The sequence below is a fragment of the Notamacropus eugenii genome, chromosome 3 (assembly GCF_028372415.1).
Source record: "Notamacropus eugenii isolate mMacEug1 chromosome 3, mMacEug1.pri_v2, whole genome shotgun sequence".
In the NCBI taxonomy this organism is placed as follows: domain Eukaryota; kingdom Metazoa; phylum Chordata; class Mammalia; order Diprotodontia; family Macropodidae; genus Notamacropus; species Notamacropus eugenii.
Window position 1 is genome coordinate 478,484,666 of NC_092874.1, and position 17,741 is coordinate 478,502,406.

At 46.1% G+C, this 17,741-nt stretch overlaps 1 protein-coding gene across 2 annotated transcripts in view; it reads left to right on the forward strand.

The window, feature by feature from the left end:
- The first annotated feature begins 9,059 nt into the window (after positions 1 to 9,059).
- The window catches only part of TKT (transketolase), a 31,482-nt gene continuing 22,800 nt past the window's right edge, over positions 9,060 to 17,741 (forward strand). Inside the window, exon 1 of one of the 2 annotated variants that reach the window (XM_072599066.1) lies at positions 9,060 to 9,336. In XM_072599066.1, the coding sequence (XP_072455167.1) occupies positions 9,230 to 9,336 (107 nt within the window). In that variant the 5' untranslated portion in view covers positions 9,060 to 9,229. Of the gene's footprint in view, positions 9,337 to 10,251; positions 10,277 to 17,741 lie in introns of those variants that run through there. The other variant, XM_072599065.1, reaches the window with a different exon arrangement.

Here is a 17,741-nt window from a genome sequence, read left to right on the forward strand (position 1 = left end):
TTGATAAAACCACTAGACAAAGCAGGGCCCCCAAAGTCCCTGCCCTGGCAAAATGGCTTATCATCAGACACTGGTCGGATTTTATCAGGGAAAATGACAATCATGAAGAAACCTGACCTTCAACTTTGCCACTGCCCCTGAGCACCATGGGACATTTCCATTGGACTCACAGATTTAAGAGTTATCTCTCCCATTAAAATGTGAGTTCCTTCAGAGCACATTTAGGGTTCTCTGTCCTGCTTTTCTAAAGCTTTGCACATAGTAAGCACTTAATGGATGTTTTTCCCTTATTTCACTCATTCATTCAAGAACAGGTCATGGGAGAACTAAAGACTCATAAAGGCCATGGAATTTGTGCTCAGGAGGCTAAGGCTGAAACCCAGGTGCATTACCTGGGTACTTACTTGAGTACCCACGTACGTATTTCCTGTGTAAACTTGAAGAAATCATTTGACCAATCTGAGGCTCGAATTTCTACCTTGTAAAATGAAGGGACTGCGCATTTGTCTGAACTGATGCAGGAAACAGAGGAAGAAACCACAGCATGTTATACATAAACACTGGAATGCAAGTAGCAGAAACACTAAACGGAAGGTGAATTCTAAGCAACCAAAGAACCAGTGATGGTCTGAGAGATCATGAGGGGTCTTAAACTGAGTTCTGGGAAGTGAAAAACATTTTTTTAAAATAGCTATTTCTATCAACTTGGTTTCTTTTGTAATCCTATGGATTTTATTTTGTGTATTAAAAAGTAATTCCAAAATCTACATATTTCTCCAGATGGCCAAAAGGGAACAGGACCCCAGGAAAGGTTAAGAACCCCTGGCCTAGCAGAATTGATAAAGAAACATGTCTCTATTGTATCCATTTGATTGGAATGCTTGCAATAGATTGAAATGTATCCATTCCTTGAAGGCAGAAGTTATCTTTTGTCTCTTTTTGCATCCCCAGTGCTTAGCACAATGCCTGGCACATAAAGGCTTACTGATTGATTGATGGTAGAACACATTCCTTCCCTACATGCTCTCTCCATTCTATCCAAAGTGGCCCAATGGATGTTTCCCACACATGACTTAACATCTCCCTCTTGTGTCTTTGCATTGGCTGTACCTTCCCCATGTCTGGAATACTCTCCCTCCCCTTCTTCATCTCTTAGAATCCCTAGTTCCCTTCAAGGCTGAGCTCTAACACAACCTTCTACATGATGGCTTTCCTGATTTTCTAAATTGTTTGTATCTCTAACCTATCCCCCGCCCCCCCCCCCCCATTATTTTGTACCTACTTATTTCTATGGAAACAAAGGGATTGCCCATCATATACCTTTACTTGATGTAACCACAGAATGTAATAATCACGATAATAATGATGAATAGCTAGCATGTAAATAGTGCATTAAGGTTTACAAAGGGCTTCACATACATCACTTCACTGATCTTCAGAAAAACTGTGACATCAGTGTTATTATCTTCATTTTGCAGATAAGGAAACTGAGACTCACAGAAATTAACTGGATTAATAGCTAATAATAGCACACATTTGTAAAGTGCTTTATTGTTTGCAAACCACAGTGCATATTTTATTTCATTTGAACATGACCATATAACTGGTAAGTGCCTGAGGTAGAATATGAATTCAGCACTTCCTAATACCAAATCCCATGCTCTATCCACTGGGCCACCTAAAAGCAATGAGGTAGTGCCAACACTTGCAGAACCTTTTATGATATCTGAACACTTTTCTCTCATGGAATTAAAGGGAACAGACTTTCTCCCCTATTGATAGTAGACACCACATCCAGAGTTTCAGAGCCTGAATCATAGTTGAGGGAGCAGAGGCAGTGATACAGAGAGACAGGAACCTGAGGGAGGAAGAACCTGTGAGGAACAGAAATCTGACTGAACTTGAGAGAACTAACTCTGGTGATCTAGAGTTGGATCTCATAGAGGACTGCACAAGGGGAGAAAAGGCTTCCAGGCCCTGAGGTTTTTGAGTTGTGAATTTCCTTGACTTATGGATTCCCTGGAGGCAGCTAGGTGACTCAGTGGATAGAGCATTGGGCCTAGAGTTAGGAAAACCTGATTTCAAATTCAGCTTCAGATACCTACTAGCTGTGTGACCCTGGGCAAGTCACTTAACCTCTGTATGCCTTAATCCACTAGAGAAGGAAATGGTAAATCACTCCATTATCTTTGCCAAGAAAACCCCATGGCCAGTATTGGCATGATATGGTCCATGGGGCCATGAAGACTGGAGCATGACTGAACAATAACATGTAATCCCTACACATGTGCCTTGCTATTGCTGTGCTCTAAGTTTGTGTCTACTATTCCCATGAGTGTTGTATGTCATTGTGAAAGTGCACTCCTCCCTACCCACACTGCCCAGTTTATGGAAAGAATGCTTTGCAGCTAATATTCCTATCGTGGTTTGCTATCTTAGTAAATGTCTTTGCTAAAAAGTGTTTCTATTTGCTGATCATTAAAGGGAAGCATACCCCAATGGGGCTCGTAAGGTATACTTCTAGGAATACAGCCCTATGGGGTTGTATTCCTAGACAATCAGGCAGCAGCTATTCCTCTGGGCATACAACCCATAAGTTCAAGTTGGAAGAGTAACCCAGAGCAGGTGCTACCCATGTGTGGGTTTAATTGTATGTGTGTATGTGTGTGTGCAGATATTTCTTACTCTATAGTATGTGTGTATAGATGTGCACACACATATATACATATATATTTACAGATGAATACACACACACCCTCTGTCTCCTCCCATGTTCCCTTTCAATAGAACGTACGCTCCTTGAGGGCAGGAACCAATTTCTTTTCATTCCCAACTTTTAGTACAGTGCCTGGCTGCTTAAAAAGTGTTAATTGAATTGAATTAGATTGAGTAACTTATTCTTTACAAAATAAATATAACTTACCTTTAAACAGCAACCAAACCTATTGAAGATGTTATGACAATAAATGCTATGCTGAAAATTTTATTTCTCCATCCATGCCCACAACAACTTATTCAGGAATTTGGGAGGCCATTTCTCCTTTTTAAGAGCTGCCAGGGGGTGATTGTATTCCACCATGTCTGCTGTCTTTCCTTCCCGAGACTTCACAGAGGTCTTTCCAAATTGCAGCATTGTATCATTTGCGTCATTTTAATAGCCTGTGCATGGATACACAATAGCTTATTTGGACATTCACTAGATGATGGACATTTAGAATATTTCCAATTCCTTGCAAAAACAGCCAAAGGATTATGAAGGAGAAATAGTGTAAAGAGTTCCATTAGGTAAATGTGTGGTCATAAGTGGAGATCAAGTGGTCACGTGGCCAGAAAGGAGAAAGTAGCTGTTTTCTGAAGGTATCTCAGAGACCATCAAGTCCACGATTTTACAGATGAAGAAACTGAAGGCTAACAAGAGAGATGAAGTGACTTACCCAAGGTCACACAGGAAACTCAGAATTTCACATTTCTGCTCCCAATTCTTTAAGAAGGGTATAAACACACTCCCACACATATATACGCACTTGCATATTATACCTATACCTATACATTATACATAATTTATATTCATTTGTTTGAATACAGCATATGTGGGCAATAGATTTGTACACCAGAGCATATATAAATGTCACTAATAATAAAAATAATCAGGCTTTAACTTTGTGAAGCACTTTCATATATATGATATCATTTTATATTCATGACTTTCTAAGGAACTAGATTTCAATCAATCAGTCTACCATGATCAATTAAACACCTACTATGTGTCAGACACTGTGTTAGGTTCCAGACATACAAAAACAAGATTATTAACAGTGCTTGTCCTTGAGGCAAGGGGAGGGGAGTAAGACAACGTGTACACATAAAAGTCTATTAGAAATATATAAAAAGAAATGGCATGTCTTGGTAGAGAAGAGGCACTAGGAGCTGGGATTTGGGGAAAGGAATCATGTTGGAGGAATTTCTTATGGCCATTTGACAGCTGAGGAAGCTGAGGCTCCAAGAAGTTAAGTGATTAGTCCAAGGACACAGCTCATTAGTGGTAGAGCTGGAACCACAATGAGTTGAGAACTCCTTCTACTCCACGACACAGAAAAGAGAAATATTCTGTCATTGGCTGAATGTTCATATTGAAGGACATTCCAGAACTGAAATCTACCAGTTTTGAGGGCAAGAGCTAGATCCCAGTAAAGGTAGTTCCAGACTCCTGCAAGGCCTCAGTGCTACCTCTTCAGCACCCTCTGATCCTCTGACGGAACGCTGGAGCCATGAATTCCAAAGCCTTTGTTTAAGGAGGGGTCTCAGGCTAGCCCTCTTTTCATTGCCCACTCAGGTTTTGCCCTCTTTTGGAAGACTTCTGAGTCCAAGACTTCAGACATGGGAATGGGCCATCTGATGGCTCTCAGCTCTGCCCATTCCAGTTTACTCTCCACACTGTTGCCTGAGGAACTTTCCAGAAGCACAACTCCAGTGCTTTACTATTGCTGTTAGAATCAAACATCAACTTGTCTGTTTAGCCTTGAAAACCCTTCATGAGCTGGCCCCAGATCCGTCTTTTCAGATTCACTGGACACTACACACTTAGACCTGGCCTGGGGCGGCCTCTGCACCTCCTGTTTCTGTGACTTTGCTCTGGCTGTCAAAGTGCCAGAAATGATCTCCTCCTCACCCCACCTCACACAGTCCATCTTCCTTTAAAGTGAGACAAGCACCTCCTCTTCCAGGGAGCTTTTCCTGATGGCCCCAATCATTCATGCTCTCTCTTCCAAAGATCTTCTGCTTAACTACTTTGTGTGCATCTGTGTCTGTCTGTATTAACCACTTTATGTGTGAATGGCTAGATTCAGCAACTTTGTGCTTCTGCATTTGATGTGCATTTGCTGTCTCTCCTATTACAAAGCAAGCTCCCAGTGAGGAGGGATTGATCATTCTTTGTCTTTGTTGGTCTAGTACCCAGCATAGTGCTGCCCTAGCACATACTGGGGGTGGGGGTGGGGTGGGGTGGCTTAAGAAATACTTGTTCCAGAGCAGCCAGGTGGTGCAGTGGATAGAGATCTGCAGTCAGGAGGCCCTGAGTTCAATTCTGAGCACAGACACTTATTAGTTGTGTGATTCTGGGCAAGTCACTTAACCCTGATTTCCTTAAAAAAAACCCAAGAAGAAGGAAAAAGAAATACTGGTTCCTTGGTTGAACTTCAAAAGGCCCCCAGTTGACCCTTACCAGCCTTGCCACTCTCTTACCCTCTCTTTCTGAATCAGTTTCTTCTTCTGTAAAATAGGGATCCTAATGGAACCAAATGCCCCAACCTTAAAGTGCTAGATAATTATTATCTGGGATTCAGAGCCTGTGCTTTCTAGATAAACACCTGACATATGGGAATTCTTTTACTCTGTTTTTAGATTGGGAAGCTCCTCATCTCACTCATTAATGGCAGCCTTCCCTTAACATGTAATAATTAACTAGATCATAGCTTCTTTTACATTAGCTACATTTTAGATTGGCATCGCTCAGATGGGACATTAGGAGATGCCCATGTCTCATCAGCAACTCCCTTTTTTGTCCTTTTAAAATATTCTATATGCTCAAAAGTTTAAAAATGGATGTTAAAAGTAAATTTTAAAATTGCAAAAATCCCAAATGTTTTATTGATAGTCTTTTAAAAACCACTATTATCACCTCCCAATGACTTTCCTATACTTTGCCTCTTCATAGACCTTCTTGTAACAAATAAATATGGTGAAGGGAGCCATCTCCAGTCATCCAGATCAATATCTGGCCACTGGATCCAGATGGCTCCAGAGGAAAAATTGAGGCTGGTGACTTTGCACAGCCCTGCCTCATTTCATTCTAATTCACTTATGTGTCATGGCATCACCTCCCTGATGTCATGTCTTCAAGAATGAAGGACAAACAACAACCTATGAGTAGCACAAGCTACCTAACTGGTCAGTTTCAGCTGGGCAACTCAGGACCTCTCCCTCCCTTCCCCTCCCCTCCCCTTCCCTCCCCTCCCCTTCTCTCCTCTCTCCCCCTTCCCTTCCCTTCCCTCTTTCCTCTCCCTCAGTCCACATGGGGCATGAGGGTGCTTGACCCAAAGGAATGTAAGTTTTGATGGTTGAAACCTAGTGACAAATCTAGGTGTTTACTAACGAGATTTCTTTCTTAAAGACCATGCCTAAACCCAATTCATTCTAGCTCTCAATAATTGGACTAGAACGGATCCCAGACCAAGCACCACTTAGTGGTCATTGTTTGAGCCCAGATTGGATCAGAGTGAATGTAAATAGTAAAGGTTTCTGTTTTAACCAGAAACCCAGTGGGTCTTCCCCTCCCTGATTTATTTTTTGATTTGGCCCATTTCTTAACTAGCTTTCATCACTGAATGGATGTTGCCTCAGTCAAAGTGAGAACTCTGAAAGACTTTATCTTAAAAAAGTCAAGATCTCCCACTGCATGCAAGGCCATGTCCAGTTTTCCTGATCTATATCTTGCCACTGGACCCAGAGGAAAAAGTAAGGCTGGTGACTTTGCACAAAGCTCTCTCATTTAAATCCAGTTCACTTGCAAATAGCATCACCTTCCTGATGATGAGATCCTCTTTTAGAAGGAGAATGAAGGAAAACAAGAACAACAACAAATATGGTCAAGCAAATCTAATTAACAGACATCTGCAAAGGTATGCCTCATTCCTCACCAGTAGTCTACCCCCTGTTTACCAAGAGTCAGGAAACATAGCAGCGTCCTGTTCAAACCATCTAAAGCCCTGCATTGAGACTAGGAAAATCTTAATTTCCTCTCCAGGGTCTTCCATTAACCCTCTGTTAACTTAATAATAATAACCTTGGGCAGATTACTAGACCTTTCCAAATAACTCTCTTATCTGTACAGTAAGGGGTTTGATTGCACCACTTTCCAGAGTTATCTGTGGGATTCTTCTACAGCTCATTAACCTATCTAATACTGATTCTTACTTGGCACATGTTAGAGATGAGCTTGACATACAAAAACAGGTATCAAGAAAAATTTATTTAAAATGGAGTTCAGAGTAGGGAAAGCCTACGTTCCTTCCCCTGAAGGAATGGGTAGCTTCCAGCATGGTCACTGGAAGGACCACAACTGGGCCAGGATGAGGCACGACGCTTATAGAATTCTGAACTTCAGATTTCCCCGATACTGTCCCCTGGCCATGTGACTCAGTGTTCTCCTCTCAGATAGGCCCTTCTTCACACACCTCCTTGGGCCTGCGCATTAGTTTCTGACCTCTAACCTGTCCATGCTAGGTCACAACCCCAACTTTCTTACTTCTCACAGCACATTTTAACCTTGTCCCCAGATTTAGGGGGAGCCTTCTGTTTGGGAGCATATGGCTTCTGCTTCAGTGGTTACAACAAACACGGTGGTCTTCGGGTAACATCTATCAGAAAAACAGAATTTTAGAGCTAGCATGAACTTTAATGGGCAGCTAGGTAGCACAGTGGATAGAGCACAGGGCCTGGAGTCAGGAAGACCTGAGTTCAAATGTGACCTCAGACATTTGCTAGCTGTGTGACCTTAGGCAAGTCATTTGACCCTGCTCTGTTTTCTTATCTGTAAAATGAGCTGAAGAAGGAACGGCAAACCAATGCAGTATCTTTGCCAAGAAAACTTCAAAAAGGGTCATGAAGAGTCAGACATAGTTTCTTCTGCAATCTAGTGGATAACTGGGTGTCTACCCTCTGCTTGAAGTTCTCCCAAAGATGGGGAGCTTACTCCTTCCTTGTAAGGTCTGTGAATTTTTTTTTTCTGTATTTCAATATAATTGTTTTCCTTCAGAATCCTATGTATGTTGTTTTACACATTGAAAAACATGATTCTGAGCAAGAGTTCCTCCATGGTTTGCCAAACTGCTGTCCAAAGGGTACATTACAAAAAAAAAAGTTAGGAACCTGGAATCCCTTGTCCATATCATGTAGTGAGAAGAACTCTGTTGTGGTCAGGGGGACTGACATCTAACCCCAGTTCTGTGCTATACACTACTTGAGACCTTGGGCAAGTGACTTCCCTTCTCTGAGACTCGGTTTCCCCCTCTGTAAAAGAGACTAGATGATGTCTAAGGATCCATTCAATTCTTAGACCCTTTGATTCAGTGGGCTTATGAGAGGAAGGCACAGCCCTGACCCTGCCTTTCCCCTCACCCTCTTGGTAAAGCCACTATGCAAACTTGGTTAATGCACCATTGAAGCCCAGGGCAGGCCAGCTGCAGGGGCCTGGAAGCAAGGAATGCTTATTCATTCAAAGGACATCTCCAGAAGAGGAACAGTCTGGGCCTACTGCCAATGCTGAGTAAGTGTATGGCACTGGGTCATAGATTCTTGAGCCCAAAGTCACCTTTTAGATTATCTAAAGTCCAGCTGGGGAATCAGAGGGAGAAGGCTGAGCCAACAGCTAGCATATGGCAGAAGAGGATACAAAGAGTCCAGTTCTGGAAGCCTTGGGCCTGGGTTCAAATTGGCCTGCTCACCTTCCTGCCTATGGAACTTTAGGCGATCACTCCACTTTTTCTAGCCTCCTCTGCTGCATCACCTGGAAAATGAGAAGTTTGACCTGGAAGCCTTCCTAGGACTCCTCCAGGTCTACATCTGAGTTCTTCTGAACCCAAATCTTTGGGCTTCACATCCAGAATTCCATACCCATGTTGCTTCCCCACACTTAGGAAGCAACCAGGCCCCTGCAAAAGCAAATGCGAAAACAGGAGCGTCTCTGTGGGGGTGGGGAGGGGGGAGCCATCCCTTCCCCCAGCTCTGGACTGAGCCCAGGGTGCCACCCCACAACTCTCCGTGGGCCCTTCTAGAGCGTGTGTGGGCCTTCCTGGACCAGTTTCCTCCACGGTAAAAAGCCCTAGCTAGTGTTCAAGGCTCTGGGAGCTCTTGAGAAGGGCGGACAGGTAGGGGTGAGGATGGGGGCCGCAGCCCAGGGACCGTGCGTGCGTGAGACAGGGTCAGCACCGATCTCTGCCACTCCTCCCCGCGTGGCCCCGGCAGGGGCCGGCCCTGAGGCTCGCTCCTCCTCCTGCCTTTCTTCCTCTTTCTCCTCCCCGTGCCCCTGCCCACGTCCCCAGCTCCTCCCGCAGGTAGGCCTGGTCATAAGAGGGCGCGCTGGGCTGACCCTCCTTCTCGCCCTCCTCCTGGCTGTTCGTCTCCCCTTCTCTGCTCGTACTGGGCTCGGGATCCGCGCCAAACCCGCTTCGCCATGGAGGATTACCATAAGCCGGACCAACAGAAACTGCAGGCACTGAAGGACACCGCCAACCGGCTGCGCATCAACTCCATCCAAGCCACCACCGCGGCCGGATCGGGGTGAGTCAAGGCTCCCAACCCCCAGACCCAGGCACGGAAAGCGGGGGTTGGACGGGGGAGCCGCTGTAGCCCAAGCTCTTGCATGAGGGTTGAGCGCGGGCATGGAAGGCAGAAGGCACGGGTTCGGGACGCTGCAGCAGACGGGCTCCCACTTAGAGGGAGTGCGGGGAGGGGAAGGCTGGGTGCTGTGGGACTGTGGGGCTGCAGCAGCCGGGGCCGCGATCGGGGTGAGTGTGGGCATCGGGCCCCCGGCCGGGGGAGGGGAAGGCTGAGGGCAAGAACTCTGGCTGTGGGCTGCTGCAGCCGGGGCCGCGATCGGGGTGAGTGTGGGCATCGGGCTCCAGGTCCCACGGCGGGAAAGCTGGGGCTGCGGGCTCCAGAGGCTGCAGCAGCCAAACCCGGGGCTGATCCGGCTTGGGGAGCGGAGGGCGTGCTATGGATCCCATATGAGAGAGCCCTTGTGGCCATGCTGGCGCTGTCCGAGCAGCCTTTCCGGGTGCCGGGGCCTTCCCGAGCTCGAGATCCCCGCCCGGAACCCGAGGCTGGCTCCGCCCATCCCTGGGCAAAGTCCCTGAGGAGGCCAGGCACGTCCCGGGTGACCTGGGACAGAGGCAAGGAGGACTGGGGCCAGGATGGGAGCTGGAACATGCCTGTCCTTCCTCGCCCCCATCCCTAGTCAGATCCCCGCAGGCTTGGGGCCCTTGTAGTGGGGTGGAGACTGAGCTCAGCCGGACTGAGCTGGGGGCCCCCCTCCCGGTCGGTGTAGTCTGTGATGGCGGGAAGTTGGGTGGAGAAGGCCAAAGGCCCAAGGCCGTTCCTAGGCAGAAAGGTTGCTTGGCGGGTGGAGGTGCAGTGATGGGGGGTAGAGTGCTGTACGTGGGAAAAATGACATCTGAAGTCTGAAGCCCAGCCTTCAATCCCTACTTCTGCGAACCAATCAGTAAGCTTTTACTTTGGACCAACTTTGTGGAGAAGGGGGGACGGTGGGTGTGGCTGGGTGGTGTATTCGAAGTAGGTCTGGAGGCGGAGGTTCATTTTAGAGTTAGGGAGTTCAAATACCACCTCAATCCGCGAACCTTGATCAAGGTCCTACCGTGTGCTGGACTCGGATACGGAGACCAAGGTGAAAACTGAACTGCCTGGGTATGGGGAAGCTCACTTTCCCCTGGGGATTGAATTTAGCAGATATGATCCCCTAAGATTCCAGCCGTGATCTTAAGGCTCCTGGAGGCCTTCTCTGGTTATCTCCCAGGCCTTAGGATTGGCCGGATCAACTTTCCCTGGCCACACTGATGAGTTTAGGGGTAGGGCCGAGCACGTGGTCGAGGCTGGAGACCAGAGGTTTAGACCACGTGATCTGACCATGAAGAGGCTACTTTTATCTTTTGTCTGTGTGCAGTTACAGGTTGTCTTCAAGTTAGAACAGGAAAGGACCCAAGAACATTGGTATTTTACATTTGGGGAAGTTGAGGCCCCACATAGCTCAAGAGACATGCCTAGTAGTTGATAAATATGGATCGCTGAAAGGCAGTCAATACACAGGCCCTGGTGGGGGTGGTACCTGAAATGTGATTACGAGGAGTTTACAAATAAGGACCCACGAGGTTAAATGACTTCTCCCAAAGCTCCAAGGAAATAATTAGAGAAGAACTTGTAGTGGAAAGGAAACCATCTTTCTTCTCCGGACTTCATTTTCTCTACAGTTGCGGGTTTTTTTCAATGAGCAATCATTTTCTGCCCCTCTTTCCCCCCATTGGAAAACAAAAAAACACAGCCTTCCTAACAAGTTCAGGGTCAAACAAAAACCACTGAGTGTTGGCTGTGTCCCCCAAAAGGCTTTGTCATTCAGACGTCTGGCTCCTTCGTCCTTCGAGGGTCCGGACCTGCTTTTAAGCGACTGCAGACTTGATCTCTGGAGGCCGGTTTCCTGGCCTCTACCCTGGCTGCTCCTTCCCAGTTCAGGCTGGCTCCCACCCTTCTCATTAAAGTGAAATGACTACTAGATGACCTGCAAGGGCAACTCCAGCTCTACCCGTCAGGGAGAAAGGAAAAAATAACTGAAGAGGAAAGAAAAAAAACTAGAGGAAGAATGCCGAGGGGATGCCAGACTGGCCAAAGAATGTATTTCCTGGGGGCCCAAACCGGCTTATTTTCTTTTTGCACCCAACAGTCAGAACCAATTACCGGCAGGATTTCTAAGGAGTCCTAGGGGAGATGCTGGGCAGAATGCAGGGCAGTTCCGCACGTCTGTGATGTTATTCATTTATGAGCTACGCCCTCACCTGCTCCCCAGAGAACCTCAGCTGCCCTCCAAGGTTAAAACCCTTTCTGAGTGGGCATCAGGAACCCCCCCACCCCCAAGAAACCCCCATCAACCTAGCTCTAATTTTTTGTGAGGATTGTAAGACTGCCTAGGAGTCAGGATGACCCGGGTTCACATCTCGGTCCTTTTTTAGCTGTATGATCTTAAGTCACTGAACATCTAAGCCTCAGGTAAGTGTTCGGACTGTTATAATGACTAGTATGGAAATGTTTTACATGGTAGCGTGTAATATATAAATAGATAGAGCTATATCAAATTGCTTACCATTGTAGGGAAGGGGGAGGATGGAGGAAGAAAAATTTGGAACTCAAAATTGTTAAGAAAAATGTTAAAAATTGACTTTAAATGTAATTGGAAAAAAAATGCTAGTTAAAAAAAACCCCTGTAAGGTTTAACTTAGTTCTTAGCTTGGGCTAATGGGGAGCGCATTCTGGAAGGCCTGGGTTTGGCATCTTGACAAGAACCCTTTGTGATTCTGGGCTAATTTGTGCTTAGTATTGTAGAAGTGCTTTAAGCAGCTGAGAATGGGTTTTTGTATAGTAGAAGGTGGGAGTTCCCTGGACAGTGAGTTTGCTGAGTTCTTATCTCATGCAAATGACCCCACTTAGGTCCTTGTTACTTCTGAAAGAATTGGGCCTTGGAGTTCTGCTTTTGGCTAGCTAGCTAGTGGCCCAACTCTGGCAAGAATTTCCTGCTTCTACACTGACTTCTATCTTCTGGCTCAAAGTCCAGTGAGGGGTTGTACTTCCGGTATCTGCCCCAGCTTGGGAGGAACGGATCTGCTTTTCGTTCAGGCCTCAGGCTGGGATTTGAGGTGGTGGCCTCCCCTATTCAGTTTGGGACAACTGATTAACCTCAGAAACATGAACTGCTCTTTTTGCCATCCTGGGCTGAAGCTCTCTGGAAAAGGGCGTGTGGCCGTGCTCCTCTTAAAGGCTGAAAAGATCCCCCCTGTCCTGGAGACTAATGATAACTGACAATCATGGAATTTAGCCATGGGGCAGGGGGGGGCGGGGAGGCAAAGCCTTCCTAACACACTCAGGGTCAAACAAAAACCATCCCAGAATTGCTATGTCCCCAAAATGGCTTTGTCATTCAAATGTCTAGCTCATTCCTCATTCTAGAGTCTAGACCTCCTTTGCAAATGACTGCAGAGGATTTGAGTTCTGGAGGCCAGTCTCCTGGCCTCTACCCTGGCTGCTCCTTCCAACCCTTAAATATGACCTCTGTGGTCAGTCAATCACCAAGCATTTATGAGCACCTATGCTATCCACAGCACCATGCTAAGTGATGGGATTTCAAAGAAAGCAGAAAACTCCCCTAGGCTAGTGGAAGACGTTGTCTGCATCTTACAGCTGAGAAACCTGAATCCCAGGGGAACGCAGAGTGACTTGCCCAAAGTCACCAAGACCAGAGGTTTGAGGAGTCCAGGTTCACCTGACCCTGCCATTCTGTTGGTGGAGTAGAAAACGTTAGATTTGGAATCAGAAGAGGTGGGTTCACGTCTTGCTTCCATTATAGATTACCTTTGTAACCTCTGACAAGAGAAAGAAATGAAGGAACCAGGCAATACTGAGTGTCAAAGCCAGGATCTGAATCAGACTGTGGTGTAGAAAGCTTTTCCAGAAGTCAGGAAAACCTGAGTTTGAATTCTGTCTCAGGCCCATGCTAGCTGAGTTATTCAGGAGGAAACACTTAACCACTTGAGGCCTCAGTTTGAGGGGGTTGGTGGTACTTCCAGCTCTGAAATCTAGGATTCTATTTCCTAATGAAATGCTGCACTCACTAGGCTGCACTGCCACTGCAGACATAAGCTATAAGAAGGCTGAGACCCTGGGTGTTATGGCCCAGGTAGCGTATTGGAGGTGAGCTCCCTTTTAGGCACCTTACAGAGTGCTGATGGGATGAACGCAGGGCTTCATAGTTGCCATTTACCTTGTAAGCCCTGGCTCTCTCCTCTTTGTTTTTTTTAACCCCAACACTCTGGTGAGAGGCATTTCCTAATTTGTCTTGCAACACCGGTGTTGTACCTTGGACAAGTGCCAAGGGAGCTAGAGGACGAGGCTTGGGTGGAGGCAGCCCAGAGTGTGTGGTAAGGAAGGCCTGAGCTTTTCTAGCAAGCCTTTCCCAGCCTCTTCCCTGGCTCCTTAGATGTCCTATTCTCTACACAGCTTGTTTGCTTGTTAGATTAGATTATAAACTCTAATGAGATTATCAGCTTTAATAACCTCAGTTTGTGAACTCCTTGTTGGCAGGGATGTCTTTCACCTCCTTTTGTATGTCTAGCACATAGCATGGTGCTTAGCACATAGTAGGTGCTTAGTATTTTATATAGCACTTACCATGTGTTAAGGCACTTGCTTAGTGCTTAAGTCATATTGGATCCTCCCAACAACCTTGGGAGGTAAGTGCAATTAATACCCTCATTTTACTGATGGGGAGACTGAGGCAAACAGGTTAAGTGACTTGCCCAAGGTCACTTAGTATCAAATGCTGATTTGAACTCATGCCTCCCTGTTTCCAGGATCAGTGCTCAATCCTCTGTGCCACCTATCTTCAAACTGCATGTAAAGCACTTTGCTAGACTGGGGTGCTTTCTTGGGTGGGGGGGAAGAAGGGTCCAGATCTGTGATTTCATTGTAGGGAACTCCCAGTGTGGACCCTTTACCAATGCAGATGGGCACCTCTGAGTAGATATAGAATTGAAAGGGACCCTCAAAGGTCAGGTGGTCCAAATCCTCCTTTTGACCGATAGGAAGTCGGCCCAGGGAGACTAAGTGACTTATCACCAAGGTTGTAGACAGCAGTGTCATGGGTAGTATTTGACCCCACATCCTTTGATTGCAGAACCAGCAGTCTGTGCCACTGTTCTGTAACAGTCTGGGACACTAAGAAGTTAAGACCAACATGGGTCAGAGACAGGATTAGAACCTGGGTCTTCCTGGTTCTGTGGCCTGCTCTCTGATCAACCAGATCATGATGCCTCTTGATCTGGGGATCTAAAAGATAAAAAAAGAAACAATTTCAGCTCGCAGAGCTTGCTCTTCTCCTAGGAGATACATTCTGTCCAGATTAAGGAATACAGATAATATACAGTGTAATTTCAGGAGGAAATGGACACTAGACGTGTGCGTGTGATAAACGAGGGCTGTGATCTCAGAACTGAGTTAAATCAGGTTTAAGAGATTTCCAAGAATCAAATCAATCAACAAACATTAAGTGCTTACTGTGTGCTAAGGGCTGGGGATTCCAAATCAGTGGAGGAAACAATCTGTACTCCCAAGGGAAATTGTGTGAGTGACCAAACAGAAAAAGTACTGGCTGGACTGAAAGTCTAGTTGTAAAGATGGGGCAAAGAAAGGGAGAGAAAAAAAGGACTTCAGAGTAAAAGCTGAACTTGGTGCTTTGCAGAAGGAAGAAACATTGCCAACTAGTTGCTAACTAATGTTGTAAGGCACATTAGGAAATGTAGCTGGTCGCCACTGGTTCTTTTTTCCAAGAGAAATGGAAAACCTGATGTTATTATTGATTTTGGCCAAGTGCTATGCCGAGTAGGGGGTCAGCATTTGGGTCAAGTTGATGTCTGGTTACCCAGTCCACAAATCCCCAGCTATTCCGTGAATTATATCTGTGCCCACCAAAGTGGGCTCTTTAGTTAGAGGAATGATTCACAAATCCGACTCTTTTGAAGGGTTTTCTCAACATCACTATTTATATACTGCATCATGACCTTTGGGAAAGATTCACTGACCATGTCATGCCTCAGTTTACTCATCTTCATATTCTGAAAACCAAAGGATGGCAATTTGTGTTAAATGTAAACCTTTAAACTGACTTGATCTTAAAGCTCCAGTTAGAATGGTTTCCCAGAGTAGAGTGGAGTGGGCACAGAGTTTGAGAAAGAGGGGGCATGCACAAAGAAATCATTGAGGTTGGAATCAGATTTAACTTGGGGGTTGCCTATCCTGCCTGGGCCATAGTAGGCTCCTAGTATTTATTGGCTGAATCTAGTCGATGCATTTTGGGGTCAGCCATGTTTCCATGTTTTAGGTCTGAAAAAAATCATTGCTTAGTTTGACATTTTCTGTCCTATTCTGCTGTATTGTCAATTTTTGGTTTCTGGCCCCTGCTAGGGATGCCATGTTTGGAGCTGGAGGACTAGGCTTTGCCATTTACTTCTTGGGTGATCTTGGGCAAATCACTTAACCTCTATAAGCCTCAGTTTCCAGATTCTGTGGCCTCTAAGATTTCTTCTAGCTCTAATTCTGTGAGCCCATGATGCCATATTGTCCTCATAGCAAAGGTGACATTCAGCAATTAAACAGAACATGGTGAAGTCTGGCACAGTGGATGGAGAGCTGGCCCTTGAAGCCGAGAAGTCTCACCTCTGGTACCTCCTGACTATATGACGCTGGGCAAGTCACTAAACCTTACCTCTCAGTGAATTGCAGAGAAGGTGCCAAGACATGTTTGTCATAGAAAGCACATGGTACTAGCCTGTTGGTGCCTGGGACTCTAGATAGAGACATTTATTGGAGCCTGAATGCTCAGTTGGCCTCTGCAGCCCTCTGCCTATGTTCAAGCTAGTCTGGCCAATTTCTTGGACTTGGTCATCCACAGACAGCCTCAGTGCCTTCTGAGGATTGCTCACCTGACCTGGAATGGTTCTCCTTTCTTCACCTTCAGTTCTTAGAGTCTCTAGTTTCCCTTTATCTGCAGTGGCTGGCTCCCAGGTTTACCACTCTCCACACCCACCAGACAATAGTGACCTTTTGGAGGTGGGGTCTGACTTGCACTTTAAGTGGGGGTGGGGAGGGAGAAACTCCATTCACAAATGCAGACTGGCAACTTTTCTCCAATGAATAGTCTGGGAGAGTTGCTTGAAGCACTGAGAGCTGACTGAGGGACTTAAAACACTTTCTCGTAGTCTATGTGTGGCAGCAGGGCTTACACGTCAGATCCTCTTAACCTCAAATCCAGACTCTTCACATATAGAAGATGCTAAAGGAATGCTCCTTGGAGTGGATTTTTGGAGATACTGGAATCACTAAAAAGAGGGGGCTGGACGTGACCTTTCCCAGCCAGGCCCCCTCCTTGAGTTTCAAAGTTAATGAAATCTGAGACTGTGCCTTACTCATTGTTTCCCTCATTGTGCCCATCATGGGGACGGGGAGGCAGAGAGGGCATTGAGGAGAGACATCCAAGAATTTTTGTGGACTTCTCTGAAAACATACACATGCACAAGCACTAGAGACTGCTCTTGAGGAATTACCAGCTTAGTTTCTACATGACTCAAGCCCCTCGCATCATCAAAGCAGGTTGTGGTTGTGTCTAAACACAACCTACAGAGGACAGGAGAATCCTTGATGGCACAGAAATTCTTCCTGCAGTACAGGATTCAGGGCCAGGGGAGCTCTGACCCCATGCAGGGCAGTCATGGTCATGAAGACTTTGTAGCTGCTAAGATTGTAGGTGGGTTCACGCCAGCTGCTCATCCCAGTAGAGGGTGTAAGCAGGATGATCCACATTCCCTAACACAGCTCACTCAATTCTCCAAGGTCTGGCCAGTGAATGTTTGGACAGGTAACCAAGTCACTCTAAGGCTGCGTGCTCCATCCACGCCAAGAGATGAACCCTCACCTCATGGGGGAAGGGGGAATCTTGGCAAGTTCACCCTACCCTCACTTCTGATTAAGCCAGGAAGCTGGGGTCTTGTGGAAGCCTTGAGCAGAGTCAAGTGGAGGATAAGAGAATTATGGAATCATGGGAAAGGGCCTTAGAAACACCTAACTCCCGCCCCCTTTACTGATTTCACAGATCAGTAAACTGAGGCTCACAGCTGATTCAGCAGTAAGAACCAGGACTTTTTACTTCATCTAATGTTATTCCCCTACTCCATCCTCTTTCCTAGCTTCCAGGAAGGGCTTATATACATAAAGTAGAATTGGATCTGATGACAAATTTACTTGTTCTGACTTGAGGCTATCTTACTATCTTGTCAATGATCAGACCCCTCTCCTTGAATTTCATGGGTATTCCTTGAAATCAAAGGAATTTGAGCAGTCAGCCCTAACAATTGGGG